We start from the raw sequence: 19,503 nt of genomic DNA, 5'->3' as shown, positions 1-19,503 counted from the left end.
CTACTATAAATGATTGTATGTCTCTTTAAGTCAAACGAGTCATTTTAAAAGCATTAATAATGCAACCTCTTATTTTCATGTATTTCTCATTCCTTATACAACTCACTTATATGTAATCTTTAGATCTGGAAAATTGTGCGGGGCCGGTTTGTGTTACAGGTTAGAATGTGTTTGGATCAGTATGGGTTCAAAGCAAAGTGAGTTGGGCCAAAACGGTTCATTATTAAAGTCATCAATATGATTTGGGTCAATACGGGCTTTCTTTCATATGGACCATAAACTATATTCTGTGATTCATGACTGAAGCTAAAAATTTGATGCAACTATTAATAAATGAGGGTAATTCAGTCTTCATCATAAGGGCCATCATTCTTGACATATCCAATTGTTCGATTATTGATAGTTTGTTTCTCTATATCTGGCAAGATCAAGCTTCATGGATTTTTGCAAGGTTGACTGCACTATTTGCAAGATCGGTTCACAAAGAATAATGTCATAAACATGATCACACATGGTTAACAGTCTTTTAAAGTGGTGAAACAAGTGGGTTGAATAAGATTGGCTAATGTTAAAAGTTAAAACATAGGTTGTGGATAACATGTCCAGATGGGTTGCATTTTTTAAACTTGGATCAGTCATGGAGGACCAACTTGGGTTGAACCCTTAGATATTTTCTATGTACAATTTGAAATATTATGTAGACACTGTTTTTTTTTAATTATTATTTGAAAATTTATGAAAAATTAAAGTTCGGTTGACCTGTTTACATTTCTTTCAATTGTATGCGTAACTTTTAATTTAAACCCAATGTAGTACATGTGTTCAAACTTAAATACTATGGAAATTTATCTATCATGTGTTTTCGTTATGTATATATTTTGAATTTTTTGGACTAACAAAATTAAAATTTTCAACCCGTTTGGTACACGGGTACCTAACCTAGTATCTTAATAAATACAACTTAATGGTGACATGAACAAGAGTAGACCCAACTTCCAAGCAATAGTCTTATTTTACAATTGTTTTGAGTTTTAATGCACAGTACAATGTTTAAACCTTAGCCAATTAGTCAAGGTGAAAGCTAGAAAGAGTAATTAGCATGTATGATAAAAAAAATCCAATCTTCAATCATATTTGAGCTTTAAATATCAATTGCATTTAGCCTTGTAAATTCTAACTGCACCATTGCATTTAGCCTTGTAAATTCTAACTGCACCATAATCAATATCGTCATTTATTTGATTTAACTCTTTTTATTATTATTATTATTATTATTGAGCAGTAAAAATTAAAACTAGCAATGAGCTAGTACGGAATAATTACGAGCAGTAACTAATGCACACCTAGATTTCAATCTAGATTGCATGTTCGCCTTATGGTTTTCCCACAAAAATATACTTAATTTGATCGTATCTAATATCACATCCGATGGTTGTGTTTTACATATACATAACAAACACCTTCTTGTTACTCATCTTCCAAATGAACCAAAACATTGTCATTTTTATGGATTCCGTCACCTTTTTACTACCACAAATGCTAGCCTTCCGTATCTCAAGAATCTATCTTACCATAATTGTAACTATCATCTCCTTGAGACTAACGTCAATTTAAACTTGTTATGGTTGTACAATTGCATGATATGAAAAATGATTACGTTCTAGTCTTTAGGACGCTCTTAGCTAACATGATAATGACATAGACGAAGGAAGCTACACATGATACAAGGTTTGAAGGCAGATGTTGCATATTGTGAGAGTAGAAAAGAGAGAATCATCGTAGCATATGTAAAAGGAAGTTGGATCGAAAATGCTAACACATAATAGAGAAACGGGCCATCTATACGCGTTTAATGCCCTAATGTATCAAATGATGATCAAATCCAAACAAAAATCTAGTCAAAGAAGTGTTGACGTCAATTAGGGTTATATAGTCTTTTTCATGCCTACAATATTATTTAAAATAATTAAAAAAATATATGGATGAAAATCAAGAAAAGAGGGCAGGCGAAAGCGTGTTAAGGTTCCAAAAGCAAAACCCAAAATCCAAAACAAGTTTCAAAAACCAATACACACACCCCCACCTCTCTCCCTCCTTAAATCCCTTTCATCTCCACACCCACCACACACACACACACACACACTTGATCGGCGATGCGAGGAGGAAGAGCAGGGACGGCGGCCAAAACGTCAGCTCAACAACCTGTCGTTTTGGCCGTCAACAGATCTGGGGGATCAAAGCTAGAAATCAGATATAGAGGGGTAAGAAAGAGACCATGGGGCCGATTCGCTGCCGAAATTAGAGATCCATGGAAGAAAACCAGGGTTTGGCTTGGCACGTTTGACTCGGCGGAAGACGCGGCTCGTGCTTATGATGCAGCTGCCATTAATCTCCGTGGGCCTAATGTGAAAACCAATTTCCCGGTGCAAACGACACCGTTTTATGGTCAGCAACAAAATTTGTTTTACCACCGTAGCCAGCACGCAGAGTACCAGATTATTAATACCCCGCAGAGGCCGACTTGTAGTAGTTTGAGCAGTACACTGGAGTCGTTCAGTGGACCCCGGCCGCTTGTAAAGCCGGAAGCTGCTTTGCCCCGATGGCCGCCCCTGGTTTTCCCTAATGAGTGTCATAGTGATTGTGATTCCTCGTCATCGGTGGTTGTTGATGGGATTGGGGAAGAACGAGAAGCAGTTGAAATTACTTCTTCGAGTTATTCGAAGCCAATTTTGTCAATTGATTTAAATCTTCCCCCGCCGTTTGATGAACTGGAGTTCGGGTTTCTGGCTGGGGATGACCTTCAATGCACGGCACTCCGGCTTTGATTGCTCGAATTATGTAATTTTTTTTATGTAACGGAAAATGTATCCCCGAAAAACATCAAATGTAGACGAGATTAAGATACTGTTGTTGATGAAAGATGGGGGTTATTAGAGAATTTTTGTTTGTTTGTTGCAGTATTATAAATGAAATTCATATATGAAAAATGTCAATCTTGACATAAGATTAGTCTTAAATCTGTTGATGTTGAAATGGTAAAATTTGGTGAATTAACATTAAAGTTTGCTAGAAGGTCCTATGCTCTTTGTTTGCCAAGGAAGCCAATTTGTGAAGTCTGTTTTGAATAAAGTTGTAAATAGAATTTTATATTTGCTTGATTGATTCATGTTGAAGTGAAGATATCCAAGCTTTACTCCTGCATCAAACGTATCTCAAAATAGTTTAATACAACCTGTGGTGTCTTAATGTTTTGCAATCAGTTGGATCGTCTGAAATTGTTGTTTGCTGGGGGGTGTAGCGGCGCCCTCCTGACGATGGAAGTCAAGAATGACTTAAGTTACCAGTGGGGATTTTTGTTGCTACGCACAACCATAGAAAAGATGCGAGTGGAATTAGAGAGTGACGTCGACAGACAACCCAAACTTCAAACGTGTTTGCTTTTGACAAAACAAATATATGGGTCATGTAATCATGTGTAGGCTTATCAATTTACCTAGAAATCAACCCGACACAAATTGGCAAACCCAGGGTATGAGGCTCCTGCATGCACGAGTTATGTGGGTGTCGGATCAATTTGGGTTTGAATTACGCATCCTTGCCTTGCATTTCCGCAAGAGGTTGTTTCTAAGACTCGATTTCCAAGCCTAATTTAAGCCACATGTACATGAACATGACATATATGCATTAATAAACAAGTTTACAAAGAAAAAGGAAAAGAGGCATGGGCCATGTGACAAGCAGCCTTGGACTCTTAAAGTAGCCACCATAAAAGAGAGTTGTGGTATCTTGGGTTCAGAAGACCTGTTTAATATAACTGGCCCATATCTATAAAGCCTATTTGTAATGATATTAAATGATAAGCAAACAAATTGAAAATTATAGTCAAGATATAAAAGAGGTTTAAGTTTCTAATATCCGTTTAAACCAGGTAATTTGTTAAGTTGTGAAACTGTAAAATCATATAGTTTGTAAGAAAATCACAAGTTCGACTAAGTTTCATATTCGCATTTTCCATTCTTTTCTTTCCCCTGAAAAGGCGAAAATGGACTTCAAATCTCCAAACTTCCTCAAGAATTCGAATTTCTCATGATTTCAAGATCCTTTTTTTTTGTGGTTTTAAAGTTAAAAGTCATGAGACATGTTCATATCTACGTTGTTCACATGGAACCATGTCTCATTGCAGCCATACCGCTACCAATGTAATATCAAATGTTTAAAAATAAAGTTGGGTATAAGCTTATAATTACATCATAATATAAATCAATAAGCATAATAATTAAATCGAGCCACCATATATTATATTAGATAAATCGAGCTATCGCATAATTGTTAGGATTAAACGCACACACGAACTGAACACACACGCGAAAGCAATAAACGAACACGAGGATTTAACGTGGTCCGGTCTAAACTGACCTACGTCCACGGATGGCAACTAGGTATTTCTTTATTGAGTGACAAATAACTACAAGTACATAGCGTTGTTTATATAGAGACTGAACTAGGGTTTGTAAATTATTGAACAAGAAATCTCAACCGGGCTAAGCTTGGGCCCGACCGCCCGCACCCGTCTCCTCTTTGACTTCAAATAATAAACTTGGCCAACAAGGCCTACGAATCCAACAATCTCCCTCTCGGAGGTCTTGAGTACTCTCGTCTGCACTCCAGATTGTACTTCTGCAATCTAAACATTTAACTTCCTCTAGTTGCCACCGCCTTCTCATCAATTAACCTGAAGGCCCGTTGAAGCTCCTCGGAGCTCCAACACATCAGTTACGGCTAAAACTGCCCCTAACCCGTTCTCTGTCCATACCGGCTCCCACTGTAATGAACTATCGGATCTTAAGATATCCTGAGAACAAAACACTCTCCATATTCAGCAAATAATTCACTAGAGAGACTTTTACAGCTGGAATACTGGTCTTCTTAATCCACTGTCGACTTGGAACTGCAACTGAAACACAATCTTTGCTCCCACTGTCACGATGTCCCCCAACTGATTTAACCTTCCTAGCTCGTTCATCACGAATCTTCACTTTGGCTATGGGTTTGTTACTTGCAAAACGAACCTTCTTCTACCCACGAGATTCTGTGAACCAGATTTTGTGTTTCACCAAAACTGGATCCACTCCTTTCAGTGACATATCGACCATATATAATGATCCCCTTTTCTTGCCACGAGATTTCCTTTGACTACCTTCCACTGCCCATTCCCGAACTTAACATCATGACCCTGGTCATCCAACTGCTCAACTGAAATCAAACGTTTCTTCAAACTTGGAATAACCCTCACGTCTTTCAAAGTCCAAGAACTACCGGCTGAAGTTATCAAATCAACATCCCCCATACCTGTAAGCTCTAAAATATCATCCTTCGCAAGTCGAACCTTTCCAAAATCCCCAAACTTTAGATTCTTCATCGTTTCACTACAGTGAGTGGTATGAAACGATGCACCAGAATCCATCACCCAAGAATCAACGTTACTCTCAACACTGTAAACCAAAGCCTCATCACTACTGACCCCGTCATCTGTGTCGTCTTCTGTAACATTCACCTCTTTCTTACCATTCGGACATTGATTCCTGAAGTGTCCTTTCTCTTTACAAACCTAGCATTCAATATCTTTATGAGTCTTAGACTGACTCCTCTTCCTGCTCCCACTGCCTCACTGTTTTCCCCTACCTCTACCTTCTGTGACTAACATATTTCTTGATGATTCACCTGAACTTCTGCGTCTTGAATCTTCTCCCATAATCAAGTCACGAATCCCATCAAATGTAATTTTTGTAGACGAACTACAAACCGCAGTCACTGTCTGCGACCAACTGTCGGGCAAAGAGGATAATAACAAAGGCCTTGAAATTCATCATCAAACTTAATGTCAACTGACACTAAGCGGGACATGATCGAATTAAGATTATTGATATGCGTTGTAACTGACCCACCCTCTTCATTCTTGTTGTCACTAGCTCTCGGATAAGATAGACTTTATTCGCTGCCGAAGGCGTCTCATACATGTTGGATAGCGCCTCCATCATACCACGCGCTGTGGTTTCTTTCATGATGTTAAACACCACATCTTCTGACAACGACAAAGTAATACAAGCCCTAACCTTTTTGTCTAACTTCTTCCAATCTGCTTCTGACATCTTTTCTGGTTTTTCATCCTCAAGCACTACATCTAAGTCTTTCTGACAAAGTAACGCTTCAATCTGCATCTTTCACCAACCAAAATTCTGTCCATCAAACTTTTGTATCGAAACCTTTCCATCTTCTGCCATTACAATGACTAAAACGAAAACCTGGATAAAAACAGAGACAGACACAACAGTGGCACAGGCCTGAACTTAACGGCTGTTCTATTGAACTCTGTTAAATAATCAACCTATTTAAACGCAGCGGAATAACGAACTGAAAATCAGAAACTGAAACTTTAACTTAACCGATAAAACCTGTCAAATGCAGTGGCACTGGTTTTGGTTTCTTTAACGCTTCTTCCGATTCACAACGGTTCTTCAACAAAATAGGATCTTGATTCAACTATTCGTGGCTCGTACTTTGCAAAATATGATCTCCACCCAAAAAACAATATATATAAAATATTGTTCCTAATTCTTGGCTCCTAGAAAAAAGGACGTTGACAAATTTGGGCTACTAACTTCTCACGGCCCAATACTTTTAACACCCAGCTATTTTGAGAACACAAATGCACCAACCAAGAAATCAAGCTCCTGGTAAAAAAAACAATAAAAAGAAAAAAAAAATAGGAACTTCACGACAAAACTAAGAACGTGATATATCATTTTTTCTTTCTTTCTCCGATCGATGGCAAAATTGAACGACAGCGCAAGACCCTTAACTGGCGTTGACTTTGCACGTTCGATCTGACCGGAAACAATTATACTAATGGTGTTGGTGGTGGAAAACAGTGGTGATGCGGTGGACCTGCTTTCGAAAAGTAACAAAACCTTCAATCGACGATGGGTTAAGGCTAAGACAAAATTAGGGTGGTGGCGGTGGTTGTCTGCCGACGAACCCTAAACGAACTATCTGATGCCTTCTAATATACTTCAGATCGATTGACCGGGACAGTGTTCTTCGTGTGATCCGAACCTAAGCTCTAGATACCACTTGCTAGGATTAAATGCACACACGTACTGAACACACACGCGAAAGCAATAAACGAACACGAGGATTTAACGTGGTTCGGTCTAAACTGACCTACGTCTACGGGTGGCAACTAGGAATTTCTTTATTAAGTGACAAATAACTACAAGTACATAATGTTGTTTATATAGAGACTGAACTAGAGTTTGTAAATTATTGAACAAGAAATCTCAACTGAGCTGGGCTTGGGCCCGACCACCTGCACCCGTCTCCTCTTTGACTTCAAATAATAAACCTGGCCAACAAGGCCTACGAACCCAACAATACCACTTGTTCAAGTGATAACATGAAATTCAACATAACATCTTCTATGCATGCTTATAAGTTTCACCAAAGAGTTTTCTCTATGACTAGTATCACAGAATTTTGATATTTAAGGAGTTGAACGCACTCACCTTGACGTATAGAACTTTCCGGTTGCGTGGCTTTGACTTCCTAACAAGTAAAACAAGATCATATATACCTCATATCTTTTACTAGTTTTGTGATTGACCAGCTCTGCCCCTAACCAAACCACATTTAGTTATATTGGCCATGACATCTATTAAACCATTTTATAACCTCAAGAAAATGAGTTTGAATCTCTTAACCCACTAATTTAACAAATTAAAATATAAAAATAGGGCAAGAAATATGTTGATAGAGGTAGCTGAAAAATTATTCTAAACAAAGATTTGGAGATTGCCAAAAATTAGAGATATAGGTTGTAGGGATGAAATTGGTACTATACTTGTATCTGTACCTAAAAGTATTCGTACCGGTATCTTTAATAAATTAACGGGTATACCGAAACCCGCGGGTATACCCGATGGATAATTACTTGATAATACCTGACGGGTTTGAGACGGGTTTTTATAATCGGGTATGGGTTTGTGATTACCTAGACCCGTCCCAAATCCGACCCATTGCCATCCCCAGAGTTAGGTTGTTATGGACATGTTAAACACTTTTTTTTTCTTTTTTCAGTTTCTATAACAAGGTGAATCAATCAAAACCATCATTCAAGAAAAAGATGACCAACTATACGAAATTAGTATTTGCTATAAGCCTATAAATGTAGACCGGCCATTTTGTCCCAGCTTGATGTTAATGGGCTTTAGAGTTGATAATGTATGTGTATAAATGAGTCAGATTTTAAATGAATCAGTTCACCCCCCCCCCCCCCCCCCCAAAAAAAAATTCTCTCTAGCTTTTATCATTCTTGTGATTATATTTAGCACTTGCGATGAATATTTCTAGATCCGTAATTATCAACAACCACCTTTGCATCACCCATAATACCACGCTCCCTATTGGTGTAAATGAGCTAAGTTGTTCGTGAGGTACTTAAAATAGACTTGTTTTAAGCTCGAATTGAGTAGATCTTAAAAAAGCTCAAATCTAAATTGAAACTTATTTAATAACCGAGTTTGAACTTCTTATATAGACCTACTCCCTCATGAGTCTAAAAGAACATATAACTTAAATAAATATAATAGTTTATGTCTAATATAATAAATATATAACCACATAGCAAATGCAATTATTTGTATAAATAATATATAATATTTTTTTATATAAAGTTATAATCATAAATGTGTAAAACTAATTATATAACAATATACATAAAATAACTAAAAACAATAAATGAGTCGAAACTACGAACTGAACTTGAGCTAGAAAAATTATTCACAACCTCAACTCATGTATAAAAATAGTGTTTGAAATAAGCCAATCTTGACCATAAACTCAGCTCAAGTTGTTTACATACCTACAAGCTAAACCCAACGACACTCTAGTCTCTGCCCTTTAATGCTAAAGATCAACTTCCTTTTTCATATTTTTTCTTATTTTTTTTATTTTTTTTTAATTTTTTTCTAATTTTAAAGTTTTTAAGTTTTGTGCTTTTACATCATAAACACATATAATTGGTGGCATTTTAGTCACTATGGACAAACTTGGGTAGATTTTTAAGTATATTTATATGCATGGTGATTGCTTAGAAATTTAGAAGTCAGTTTTATATCATCTCTTTACTTTTCTAATTAAAAGACAGAATATACTTTTATACGTGGCTATATGGTGTGGTTTAAACTTATTTAAGGTAGAACGACGTAGGTTTTGTTTTCCCATTCATGTTTACGTTTGGCAAAAGTAACATGGCATGTGGAATATATACATCATTGATAGCCTGGACGACAGGATTCCTCGTGTATACGTGGCAGTCATACTCGCCATCCCCTTTCTGTTGTTTTTGGCGCCCTCTCATTTAGACTGTTTTAGTTGAGCACTTGAGTTTATATATTTTATACCTCTACTTTCAAAAGAAGCCATAAATTACTTGTTTATGTTTTAAAAGGCTAAACAGATTTACAAACCTTGATAGAATGATATGATTACAATATATACGTTATAGGGTCGGGCTACGCACTAAAGGAAAAAACCGTAGGAAGTGAAAAGAGAGAAAAACGCGGTGCCAATTGTAATTACGTGAAATAATTACGCTAGTTGATAAATCAGTTGTAGCGTAGTTACACTGTTCGCAAAATTACCGAATTGCCGCTGCACGTTTCTCCTTTTTCTATTCACAAGATCCTGCTTGTAGGGACACATATTTTGTTAAAAATGGTACTTGCGGAGCTGTAGACGTATAGTTTGTTGGTTTCAAACTAGTGTTCACGCATGATTTGACTATCATACTAGACTTCATGCTTCACACAAAGTTTGAGAGAGAGCATTTTGTGGATTCCCGATCTGAAGGAGATGCATAATTGAATTCTCTCTTTTCAAAATAAACGTTTTGAGAAATTTTCATTATTTGTAGTAGTTAAAATTTTAATTTGAAAAAGTCAGTTAACATTTTATCTAAAACAACTAATCAATTATGCTATTACAGTTATTTCTCCACGTATAATATCACCGTATTCAATAAAATATATTCGGTCAATAAACAAACAGGCATATTAGCTTCATTTGACATTTAGCTTACATGTGTACTAATTAACGACAAATTCCCACTTAAGACAACATATACTCGTAACGATTTTGTTTGTATTGCCGTATGGTTTTATTTAAGAAAAAGCAAAAGTATTTCATAGTGATTTAATGTGGCGACTATTAAATATTAATAAAAACAACTTCAAGTAATATTAAATTTCAATTCTTTTTTCAAAAATAAAATATTATATGAATTTCTTATATAATCAGCGGTGAAGGTTGGACGAAAACGCCTACGGGCCGGACTCAATACGTATAATAGCTTTCAGAAACATGGGGAGTCGGGGCTCAAAATTTTGAATGAAAACGGATAAAATTTAAACTATATATAAAAATTTTAGAACGAAAACGAATAAATTTACCCTACTAAACAAAAAAACAGAAAGGCCAGGACATCTCTGAGCAAGCTTAAGCTTCGCCCTTGTATATACATACTCATACAAATTTCCTAAATATTGTATATATCCAAATAAAAATCAAACTCTCGTAATATGACCACTTATGCCCTAATTAACCATATATTAATTCTCAAAAGGAGTTTAGGGGTGTTCTTCGAGTTTGTATTCGGGTGTTGAGTTTTTCGGGTCGGTTTCTTCGGGTTTTAAAGTTTTAAATCATGACTTGAAACCAACCCAAATCTCTCACGGGTATTTCGGGTTGGGTTAATCAGGCTTCGAGTATTTTAGAAAATAAAATTAAAAACTACAATGCTAAAATTAAAATAATATATTCTTATTTGCTCGTAACATACATAACCAAATAATATACCAACGTAACCTGATAAAACAACGTAACCTGATAAAACAATTCAAACAAAGAGCAAAACAAACACCAATCATAATTGTCTTCAAGCATACCTGATTTGGTTGTTCGATTGCCGTTGTTGTTAGTCATAAATGGAAAACATAAATTAACAATATACATTTGATCCATAATATGTGGAATGACAACAATCGCGAGTTAGATTATGATAACTTTCAGTGGCGGATCCAGAAACTATTTCCAATAGGTTTACTGTTCGGGTCGGTTTGACGATTCTGGTTGGTTAAGGTTTGTCACATAATAAAAATATTAATCAAATTGTTCGGGTTGGTTAATGTTTATCACATAATAATGCCTATGAATTCAATTTAAGCATCACTAATTGTCTAACAAATTTCAACATAATCATTCATTCATTTTAATTCTAATTTCAACAAATAAACAAAAATATTTGGATCAAAACATCAAATATACATGAAATATTGACTACTCTTGGAAGGCCTAAAGCGAAATGTTTCTGAAGAGTATGAATAAATTTCACAAGCTTAATCAAAGGTCAGGTCAAACTAAATTAAAAACATTGACTACTAAACACAAAATCTTAATTTGACAAAATGCATTAAAACAGCATTAATAGAAGGATGAGTGGAACTAGGTAAATAATATATGAGGCCACATATGTTATTTCCAGTGAAGAAACAAGATCCACACAAAGCTGACTCCTCTTCTTTTTCATTCCGTACAAAAAAAAAAAATAAAGCTTTAAAGGGGACTCAAACCTAGGTTATAATCACAATAAAAGGGCTGGTGGTTTACCACCAAAACCTGGCTGACTATTGTGCATGTGATCACTTATAATTTATATGTGGGTTCACTTTCATATTTTATATAGGCATTCTATATAAAATCCAAAACTCAGTGGGTTCACGTGAGCCCACAAGTGTATACGTAAATCCGTCCATGATAACTTTAGTGGCTAAGGCTTAATCTATTATACATAAAAATACATTCGGTTTTAAAAGAAAAAAATTATTCTTGTTTTTCGGGTTGACCCGAAACCCATAAAACCCAAGAATCAACCAGAATTATTTCGGTTTGGGTTTGGTTAGTCTTTTCTCGGGTTTGGATTTTTCAAGTAAGGCTAGTTTAAGTTCGAGTATGGTTTATTCAGGTCATGTTTCGAGTTTCGAGAAAAAATGCCAGTCCTAAAAGTAAGTTGTAGTTCATTTTTTTTTCATGTGTTAAAATGTTGTACTATGGGGGTGTTTGGGTGAGCTTTTAAAAGTGCTTTTTTGCTTATTTGCTTTTTGAAAAGCAAAAGCAACTTTTGAAAAGCTTTAATTTGAAGCTTTTGGAGATGCTTTACCAAACACATTTTGCTTTTCAACAAACAGACAAGCAAATAAGCAAGTTTTAAAAGCTCACCCAAACACCCCCTATATGCCTTAGCTTTATGTTTATCACCATTTCAATTTTCTTATTTTTTATCCCTTAATCTTTATTAAAGTTACATTTTCTTATTAGAGTTACATTTTCTTCCCTTATATCAATAACTAATATTTTTCTTCTCTTAGATACATTAGTAAAAATACAATATTACATTTATGTTTTTATTTTAATTTCAATTTTAACTAACCCTATACTTTTTACTTTTAATTTTAGTACACCATATATTTTAGAGTAAACTGCGGTTTTTGTCCATGTGGTTTGTCCAAATTATCTGCGATTTTAGTCCAATAGTTTCAAATTTGTGATTTTCGTCCCTGTGGTTTCATTTCACTTGCAATTAAATCCTAACCCACTAACTCCGTTAAATCTACCTAGTTATGTCCATCTGCTTGAGGGGCAATTTTGTCACTATACTCCCAAAAGAAACCTCAACCAGCCCTAAATACCTGATTCCCATACACTGTTTTCATATACGTGCGTTGACCACTCTCCTCCGCTCCTCCCTCCACCGATCCAGATCTCCGTTCACCCACACAACCAGATCCGCATGCGCCTTATCCCAATCTCACGCGCCTAACCACTTCTACAATCGTGTAGTCAACCACTCCACTTCCGCTACCGCCGTTCCTGCCAAACCACCTCCGACAACCGGTGCCAAAGGATCTTCCACCGGAAAGATCACCGACGAGTTCACCGGCGCAGGAGCGATCAGAAAGGTGTGCCAGGTGATAGGTGCGGTGGTGGACGTGAGGTTTAGTGAAGCGTTGCCGCCGAATCTGACGGCATTGGAGGTGTTGGATAACTCGATAAGGCTGGTGTTGGAAGTGGCTCAGCATTTTGGGGAGAATATGGTTAGGACGATTGCTATGGATGGGACTGAAGGTCTGGTTAGAGGTCAATGCGTGTTGAATACCGGGTCTCCAATTATGGTTAGTGGTCAACGCGTGTTGAAATTGATTTGATCTGGTTGTTGATTGATTGTTTTAGATCTGGTTGTTTGTGTTTAGGGCTGGTTGGGGTTTCTTTTGGGAGTATAGTGACAAAATTGCCCCTCAAGCAGATGGACATAACCAGGTAGATTTAACGGAGTTAGTAGGTTAGAATTTAATTGCAAGTGAAATGAAACCACATGGACGAAAATCGCAAATTTGAAACTATTGGACTAAAATCACAGATTTGGACAAACCACAGAGACGAAAACCGCAGTTTACTCTATATTTTATAAAGTAGTTACTATTACTATTATTATTATTATTATTAGTTCACGCCTGCTTAAATAATGTTCTTTACCATTTCGACCAAGTTTATATGTTTTACATTTCGGTGTAACTTTTGCGAGTTAATGCACGCTTGTTGGTTTATCGTTTTTACATGCATTTCAACTTAGTTTGATGGATGTGCATAATTGTGATTAATGTGGATGATATATCTAAAGAGGCCAAAAAATTTGAACTAACAGATTATAAGTTGAACAAAAATGACGAGCAAAAATCAACTTGAAGAGAGAAACCTTAGAGATTTAAGAAATTAAAATATCACAAAAAGAGAGCAACTCATCTGTAAAGCATACACAACTGACAACACTACAGAAACTAAAAGTTAACATCAAAGATATCTTGGGTTTATTCGAATTTGCCAAAAATAAAATATAAATATGCACCGGCAATTACAAAAGTGATGCTTACCTTTTATTGAAGTGTGCTAAACTAATTGATGGTCTTGAAGAAACATGTCGATTGCAATGTAGGAGCATAAAAAACGCCCCAAACATATTTTCATAAAAAACGCCCCAAACCGTTTGATGGTCCCAATGTACCCAGAAGACGAAACATGTCCGATCTGCCGTAAGGCCTGCCTGGATAAATTCGGAGAGCATGCGGTTCATTGCAAGGAGATGCCTGGGTTCAAATACCGACATGATTGGGTGCGGGACGTTCTTTGGGACATCTTAAGGCGAGCTGGGATATCAACTAAAAAGGAAGCCCCCGTAAACTTCCTTACAGACCCCACGGAAGGGAGATCCACTCTACGACCGGCTGATTTGCTCGTCTTTGGTTGGGCCGGGGGAAAACACGCTTGTGTTGACCTCACAGGGGTATCTCCCTTAGCTGGTTTGAGGGATAATGGGTTTGTAGCTGGGCAAGCAATGAAAAGGGCTGAAACGAAGAAGGTGGAGAAACATGCTAAAGCCTGCGAAGAGAACCAACATGTTTTTGTCCCTCTGGCTTTTGATACATTTGGCTCCTTGGCACCGGAAGCTATCCGTTTTCTAACCAGGGTCCAACAGGTTGTGCATAGCAATGTGTCGACTCCAAAGGGGCAGGGGTATGTCTTTAGCAGGTTAGGGTTTGCAATTCAGAAAGGGGTGGCGGCGCAACTTGTTGCCCGCCTACCTGCTATATTGATGTAATATCTATGTTTCTACATATTGGAACCCAATTTTTAACACATCTAAATAAAGAAGATGAGTATATCATAAAAAGGCTGATATTTAGAAAAAGGGGTTGCAGATGTATATACACATATAATTAAATCCTTTCAAAAATAGAACATTACATGATAACCAATTCATTAATTTGTAAGTAAATTATAAATGAATGTTGGACACCATCATCCACCTGCAGCACCTATCAACATGTCCGGTAACCATGACCTTCAACTTTGATAACTGTCTTCATCTCTATTACAATCAAATATCTACGCCAAACATCTACGCATACCGAACACACAAAACTAAAAATTCAAAGCATGTGATCTCCGCCAGTATGCTCTAACAACATAAAGTATAGCATAAATTGGAAGTTAATCCTGAAACGGGTTATCAATGAAGTTAAACAGGTCATTCAAAAAGAAAGTGAAAGTTAAAGGGGTGTTCCATAAAATAGTTTAAATTTATTAATTAGCAAGTTTATTTTAGTATGTTTATTTAGTACAGTAAGATAGAACATATGTTACATACGGCCATATGGTTGAAAAATATAATAAAAATAAAAGATTATTATATGTAATACATAAATTCAGTTATCTCATATAATAATTTTTATTTATGGCTTTCTTTAATAAGTTTTTGATATATTATGCAATATTGATTTTAAGTTGATTACAAAAACGTGGTGTTTGATTTATTTTTAAAATAAAACATTCATATCAATATATGATATTAAATGTTGTGTGTATAAAAATGATATTTATAACAAAATGTTTTCACAGATTCAAAAACTAAATTTACAAAGACTAAGGTTTGGTTATAAAAGAAAATAAATAAAAAAAAATATCTTTTAAAATATAAAGAGAAATGATAAACAATCTTAAATAGTTAGGTTAGAAAGATATGAAAAGACAATATAATTAAACAAACAACACAATGTTTGGGATTGAGTTGTATACAACTTATTGATTTATTGGTTTTTTTTCAAAAAGCAGAATTTGAGCTTTTAGAAAACTGTTCTTTAATTCTTTCAAAAAGGTAAAATAAAAAGAATTTTTTGATTGGCAAAGACTTTTTAACTTATTGGATTTTTGAAAAAACCATTAAGTCAATAGGGTGCTTTCAAACTCAAGCCCAAACAAAAGTATATACACGATAGGTATCCGTCGTATTAAACAAATAAAAAAAATGTGAGTAAAAGGTAATCAAGTTGATCAGGAGATCAAACTCAAGTTTGCTTACCAACTACATTTAATTGGTAATTATATCAGATACTAAAGATACTCAAGTTGAACAAGACGAGCGGTTTTCAAACTCAGGCCCAAACATAAGTATATATAAGATGCTTGAGACTATTATACCTGATCGGGAGATCAAAACTGTCAATGTTCATGATATAAGGAATGCATCATCTTGAGTTGATACTAAAAAGATAAACCTATTAAGTACGAAAATTTGAAAGAAATCAGAAGAGGAAATGAACGTGAAAGCCAATAAAATGAATGTAAGAATTAATTACTATTATTTTTTATAGGTCAAGATCAAATAAAAACCAAAATAGAAAACCCCTAACCGAAAAATCATTGATAACACCATGGCTTTCAAGATACAAAATATTTTATGAAAATCTTGTGTTTTACCAAATAAGTTTAAGTAATCTTTAGTAGTTTAGTTATATCAAGTAACTTTATACAGTTTTTCTTATTGTATTAAATAATTTTCCAGAAATTATAAAGATATTATTTATTAATATTACATATTATGATCTTTTATTATAAGTATTTTGAAAATTAACAGGAAATTAATTAAAAACACACACACTTATTTATAATAATTAAATACAATATAAATATAAAATAAATAAATAATAATCATAAACAACAATATTAATAATGGGTAAATAAATAACACCACATACATATTAATCTAATCATATAAGTGTAACATGTACACCAATGATTGTGGTGTGTCATCTGAGTACGAGACAAAAACTAGTGAGATTATTTTAGTATAAAAGATAATCTTAAAATTAAAACTAAATCTCTTTTAAATCGATTCTAAATCAGAATCAATAAATCAAATCCAGTCATTATTAGTTCACTGCTAAAAGTGCAAAATTTCATAAACTCGAGGGTCTCTCTGAAACAATATCCCTTCTATAAATACTCCTTTGTCTTAGTTATCAAACAAAGAATCGTTATATATATTCCTTCATTACTTCACCATTCATCCACCTGCCATGGACGCCGAGAAAGCATCTCTTATACCAAAGAGAAATAACATATCGCGCACGAAGTCTAGCGCTTACGACGAGCTACATAGTTTCAGGTCATGGCTCAGGTGGATGTGTGTTGATCAATCTACCAAATGGTCATTTTGTGTATCTTGGCTAGTGTTTATTGTTTTTACAATTGTTATCCCCATTCTCTCGCATTTCTACCTAGCGTGTAGCGATTGTGATAATCGACATGCGAGGCCTTACGATAGCCATGTCCAGTTGTCTCTCAGTGTCATTGCGACACTTTCGTTTGTTTGTCTGTCCCGATTTATAAGTGTTTATGGACTTCGAAGGTTCCTGTTCTTTGATAAGTTGTGCAATGAAAGTGATACGGTTCGACAGGGTTACACGGAACAACTTGATGTAAGTCCTCTTTTCCTCCTAATTTATCTTTTAATGTTATTTCTTATGAGTCTCTTTTTATATTTTTATATTTGGTTGGTTAGAACTAAAATGCGTTTACAGCTGTTTTTTGAAACATAAAAAGGTTCAAAGTTTGCTATTTCAACCAGCTGTCTTCAAAATAAATTATTTGCCTTTTTCATTTTAAATAATATTTTATTTAACCCATAATTTGATTTTTTTTCTCTAATAATATTTGTTTTACAGTTTTTATAATCTAAATATATAGTTTTGTTAAGCTTCTTTTTTTCCCTTTCCTTATATTTTGACGTAATATATTAAAATTGGTTTATATTAAAGATCTCTTAAAATTTACAAGACTAACTCGGTTTTCAATGAAATATATATAAGAATGTCGAGAAAAAAGCTAACCAGCATTGTGTATTTAGGTTTAAAAAAAGTAATATGCATAAGCTATTAGAGACAAGTCAAAATCCGCTGCCCTAAATAGCGGATTGCATAGAAAACAAACACGTTTCACAAAACTACGTACATATAAACGCTTTTCAGTCTTCTAAACTAGCTAAAAAAATTGACACTCACATGTCTAACCAGATTAATTCTTTGTGTACATATTCAGAGCTCGCTTAAAATTCTCTTCATATTCGTTGCGCCATGTTTTACTGCTGAAGCTGCGTACAAGATCTGGTGGTACACTTCAGGTGCCACCGCTATTCCATTTCTAGGCAATGCAATTGTTAGTGATGCGGTTGCATGCACCTTGGAGCTTGTATCCTGGCTCTACAGAACCGTGGTGTTTTTTCTGGTTTGTGTCTTGTTTCGTCTAATTTGTCATCTCCAAATCCTCCGTCTCCAAGATTTTGCTCAAGTGTTCCATGAGGACTCTGATGTTGAGTCTGTATTAAAAGAACACCTAAGGATCCGAAGGCATCTACGCATCATCAGCCACAGATATCGCATATTTATAATGTGGGCCCTCATCATCGTCACAATAAGTCAATTCACATCGCTTCTTGACACCACCCGGTCCAATGCTGACCTTAGCATCTTCAAAACTGGTGAACTTGCAGTAAGTGATCATGACCAAATATTATGATATTAAAATCATTAGTTTCATGTATTTTTGTAACTGATTTGATGTGGTTTGTGTTATAATATACAGTTGATTTCTGTGAGTTTGCTTGCTGGGATAATGATATTGCTAAGGAGTGCAACTAGGATCACGCATAAGGCTCAAGGTGTGACATGCCTGGCTGCTAAGTGGCATGTATGTGCAACCATTGAGTCATTTGACACACCAGATTTTGACACAGAAACCCCACCCGTGAGTGTTTTGCCTAACCAAGTGTTTAGCGATGGATCATCATCTGATAATGATGATGCTGCCAGTGAAGATGAACTAGACAGCACAAAACTCATACCCGCATATGCTCGCAGTACCATTTCGTTCCAGAAAAGGCAAGCCTTAGGTAAGACCAGTCAACATTTTTACAAAATAAACATTCACTTTTAAAGTTTGTGAAATGAACAACTCATAATATATGTTTACTTAAGAGACTTCAAAACTAAATATGTTTATTTTATAAAAGTTACAAGTCAAATGTTTATTTTGATGATTTTTCCATATGATTATGAATATATTAACACAATTTTGTTGACCCAAAATTTATTTTATTTATTTTTTGAATTTGTTGTAGTAACGTATTTTGAGAACAATCGAGCGGGGATAACGGTGTTCGGATTTATGCTGGATAGGACCACATTGCACACTATAGTGATGATAGAAATGTCATTGGTGTTGTGGTTGCTTGGAAAGACTGTTGGCATCTCTTAAAGCCTCCAATATCCCTTCGTTGTTGAATCCTTTCTAGAGTAGAAATTAAACAAGTTTGTGAGAAGGGACAGAGAGCATGTATCTATCACTATATAATTTATAATTTATTTTATTTTTTTTCAATTTATTTGTCATTTCCATTTTCTATTTCCTTGTACAATCCCTGATGATCACATTGATTGTTCATTTATATTAAATATATTTTTTCTTAATTATTGTATACCTTTAACTATCTTTGCATCACAT

At 35.2% G+C, this 19,503-nt stretch overlaps 2 protein-coding genes across 2 annotated transcripts; both read left to right on the top strand.

The window, feature by feature from the left end:
- The first annotated feature begins 1,970 nt into the window (after positions 1 to 1,970).
- Positions 1,971 to 3,035, top strand: LOC143592134 (ethylene-responsive transcription factor 3-like). Its single transcript, XM_077072124.1, has one exon. The coding sequence runs from the start codon at positions 2,154 to 2,156 to the stop codon at positions 2,823 to 2,825; it is 672 nt and encodes a 223-aa protein (XP_076928239.1). The 5' UTR covers positions 1,971 to 2,153; the 3' UTR covers positions 2,826 to 3,035.
- A 13,830-nt stretch (positions 3,036 to 16,865) lies between these two features.
- On the top strand, positions 16,866 to 19,257 carry LOC143592131 (uncharacterized). Its single transcript, XM_077072122.1, has 4 exons — positions 16,866 to 17,423; positions 18,043 to 18,492; positions 18,586 to 18,892; positions 19,121 to 19,257. Exons 1-4 carry the CDS (start codon positions 17,022 to 17,024, stop codon positions 19,255 to 19,257), a joined length of 1,296 nt encoding a protein of 431 aa, XP_076928237.1. The 5' UTR covers positions 16,866 to 17,021.
- The last annotated feature ends 246 nt before the right edge of the window (positions 19,258 to 19,503 follow it).

Source organism: Bidens hawaiensis, unplaced genomic scaffold (genome assembly GCF_021521415.1).
Source record: "Bidens hawaiensis isolate Kalapana, Puna unplaced genomic scaffold, B.hawaiensis_p1.1 tig00040543_1, whole genome shotgun sequence".
In the NCBI taxonomy this organism is placed as follows: Eukaryota; Viridiplantae; Streptophyta; class Magnoliopsida; order Asterales; family Asteraceae; genus Bidens; species Bidens hawaiensis.
This window is presented reverse-complemented; position numbering and strand designations above follow the sequence as displayed.

Coding starts and splice junctions, on each gene's coding strand:
- LOC143592134 (XM_077072124.1), top strand. CDS start 2,154: ATGCGAGGAGGAAGAGCAGGGACGGCGGCCAAAACGTCAGCTCAACAA.
- LOC143592131 (XM_077072122.1), top strand. CDS start 17,022: ATGGACGCCGAGAAAGCATCTCTTATACCAAAGAGAAATAACATATCG. Junction 17,424..18,042: donor GTTACACGGAACAACTTGAT/GTAAGTCCTCTT, acceptor GTACATATTCAG/AGCTCGCTTAAAATTCTCTT. Junction 18,493..18,585: donor TCAAAACTGGTGAACTTGCA/GTAAGTGATCAT, acceptor TATAATATACAG/TTGATTTCTGTGAGTTTGCT.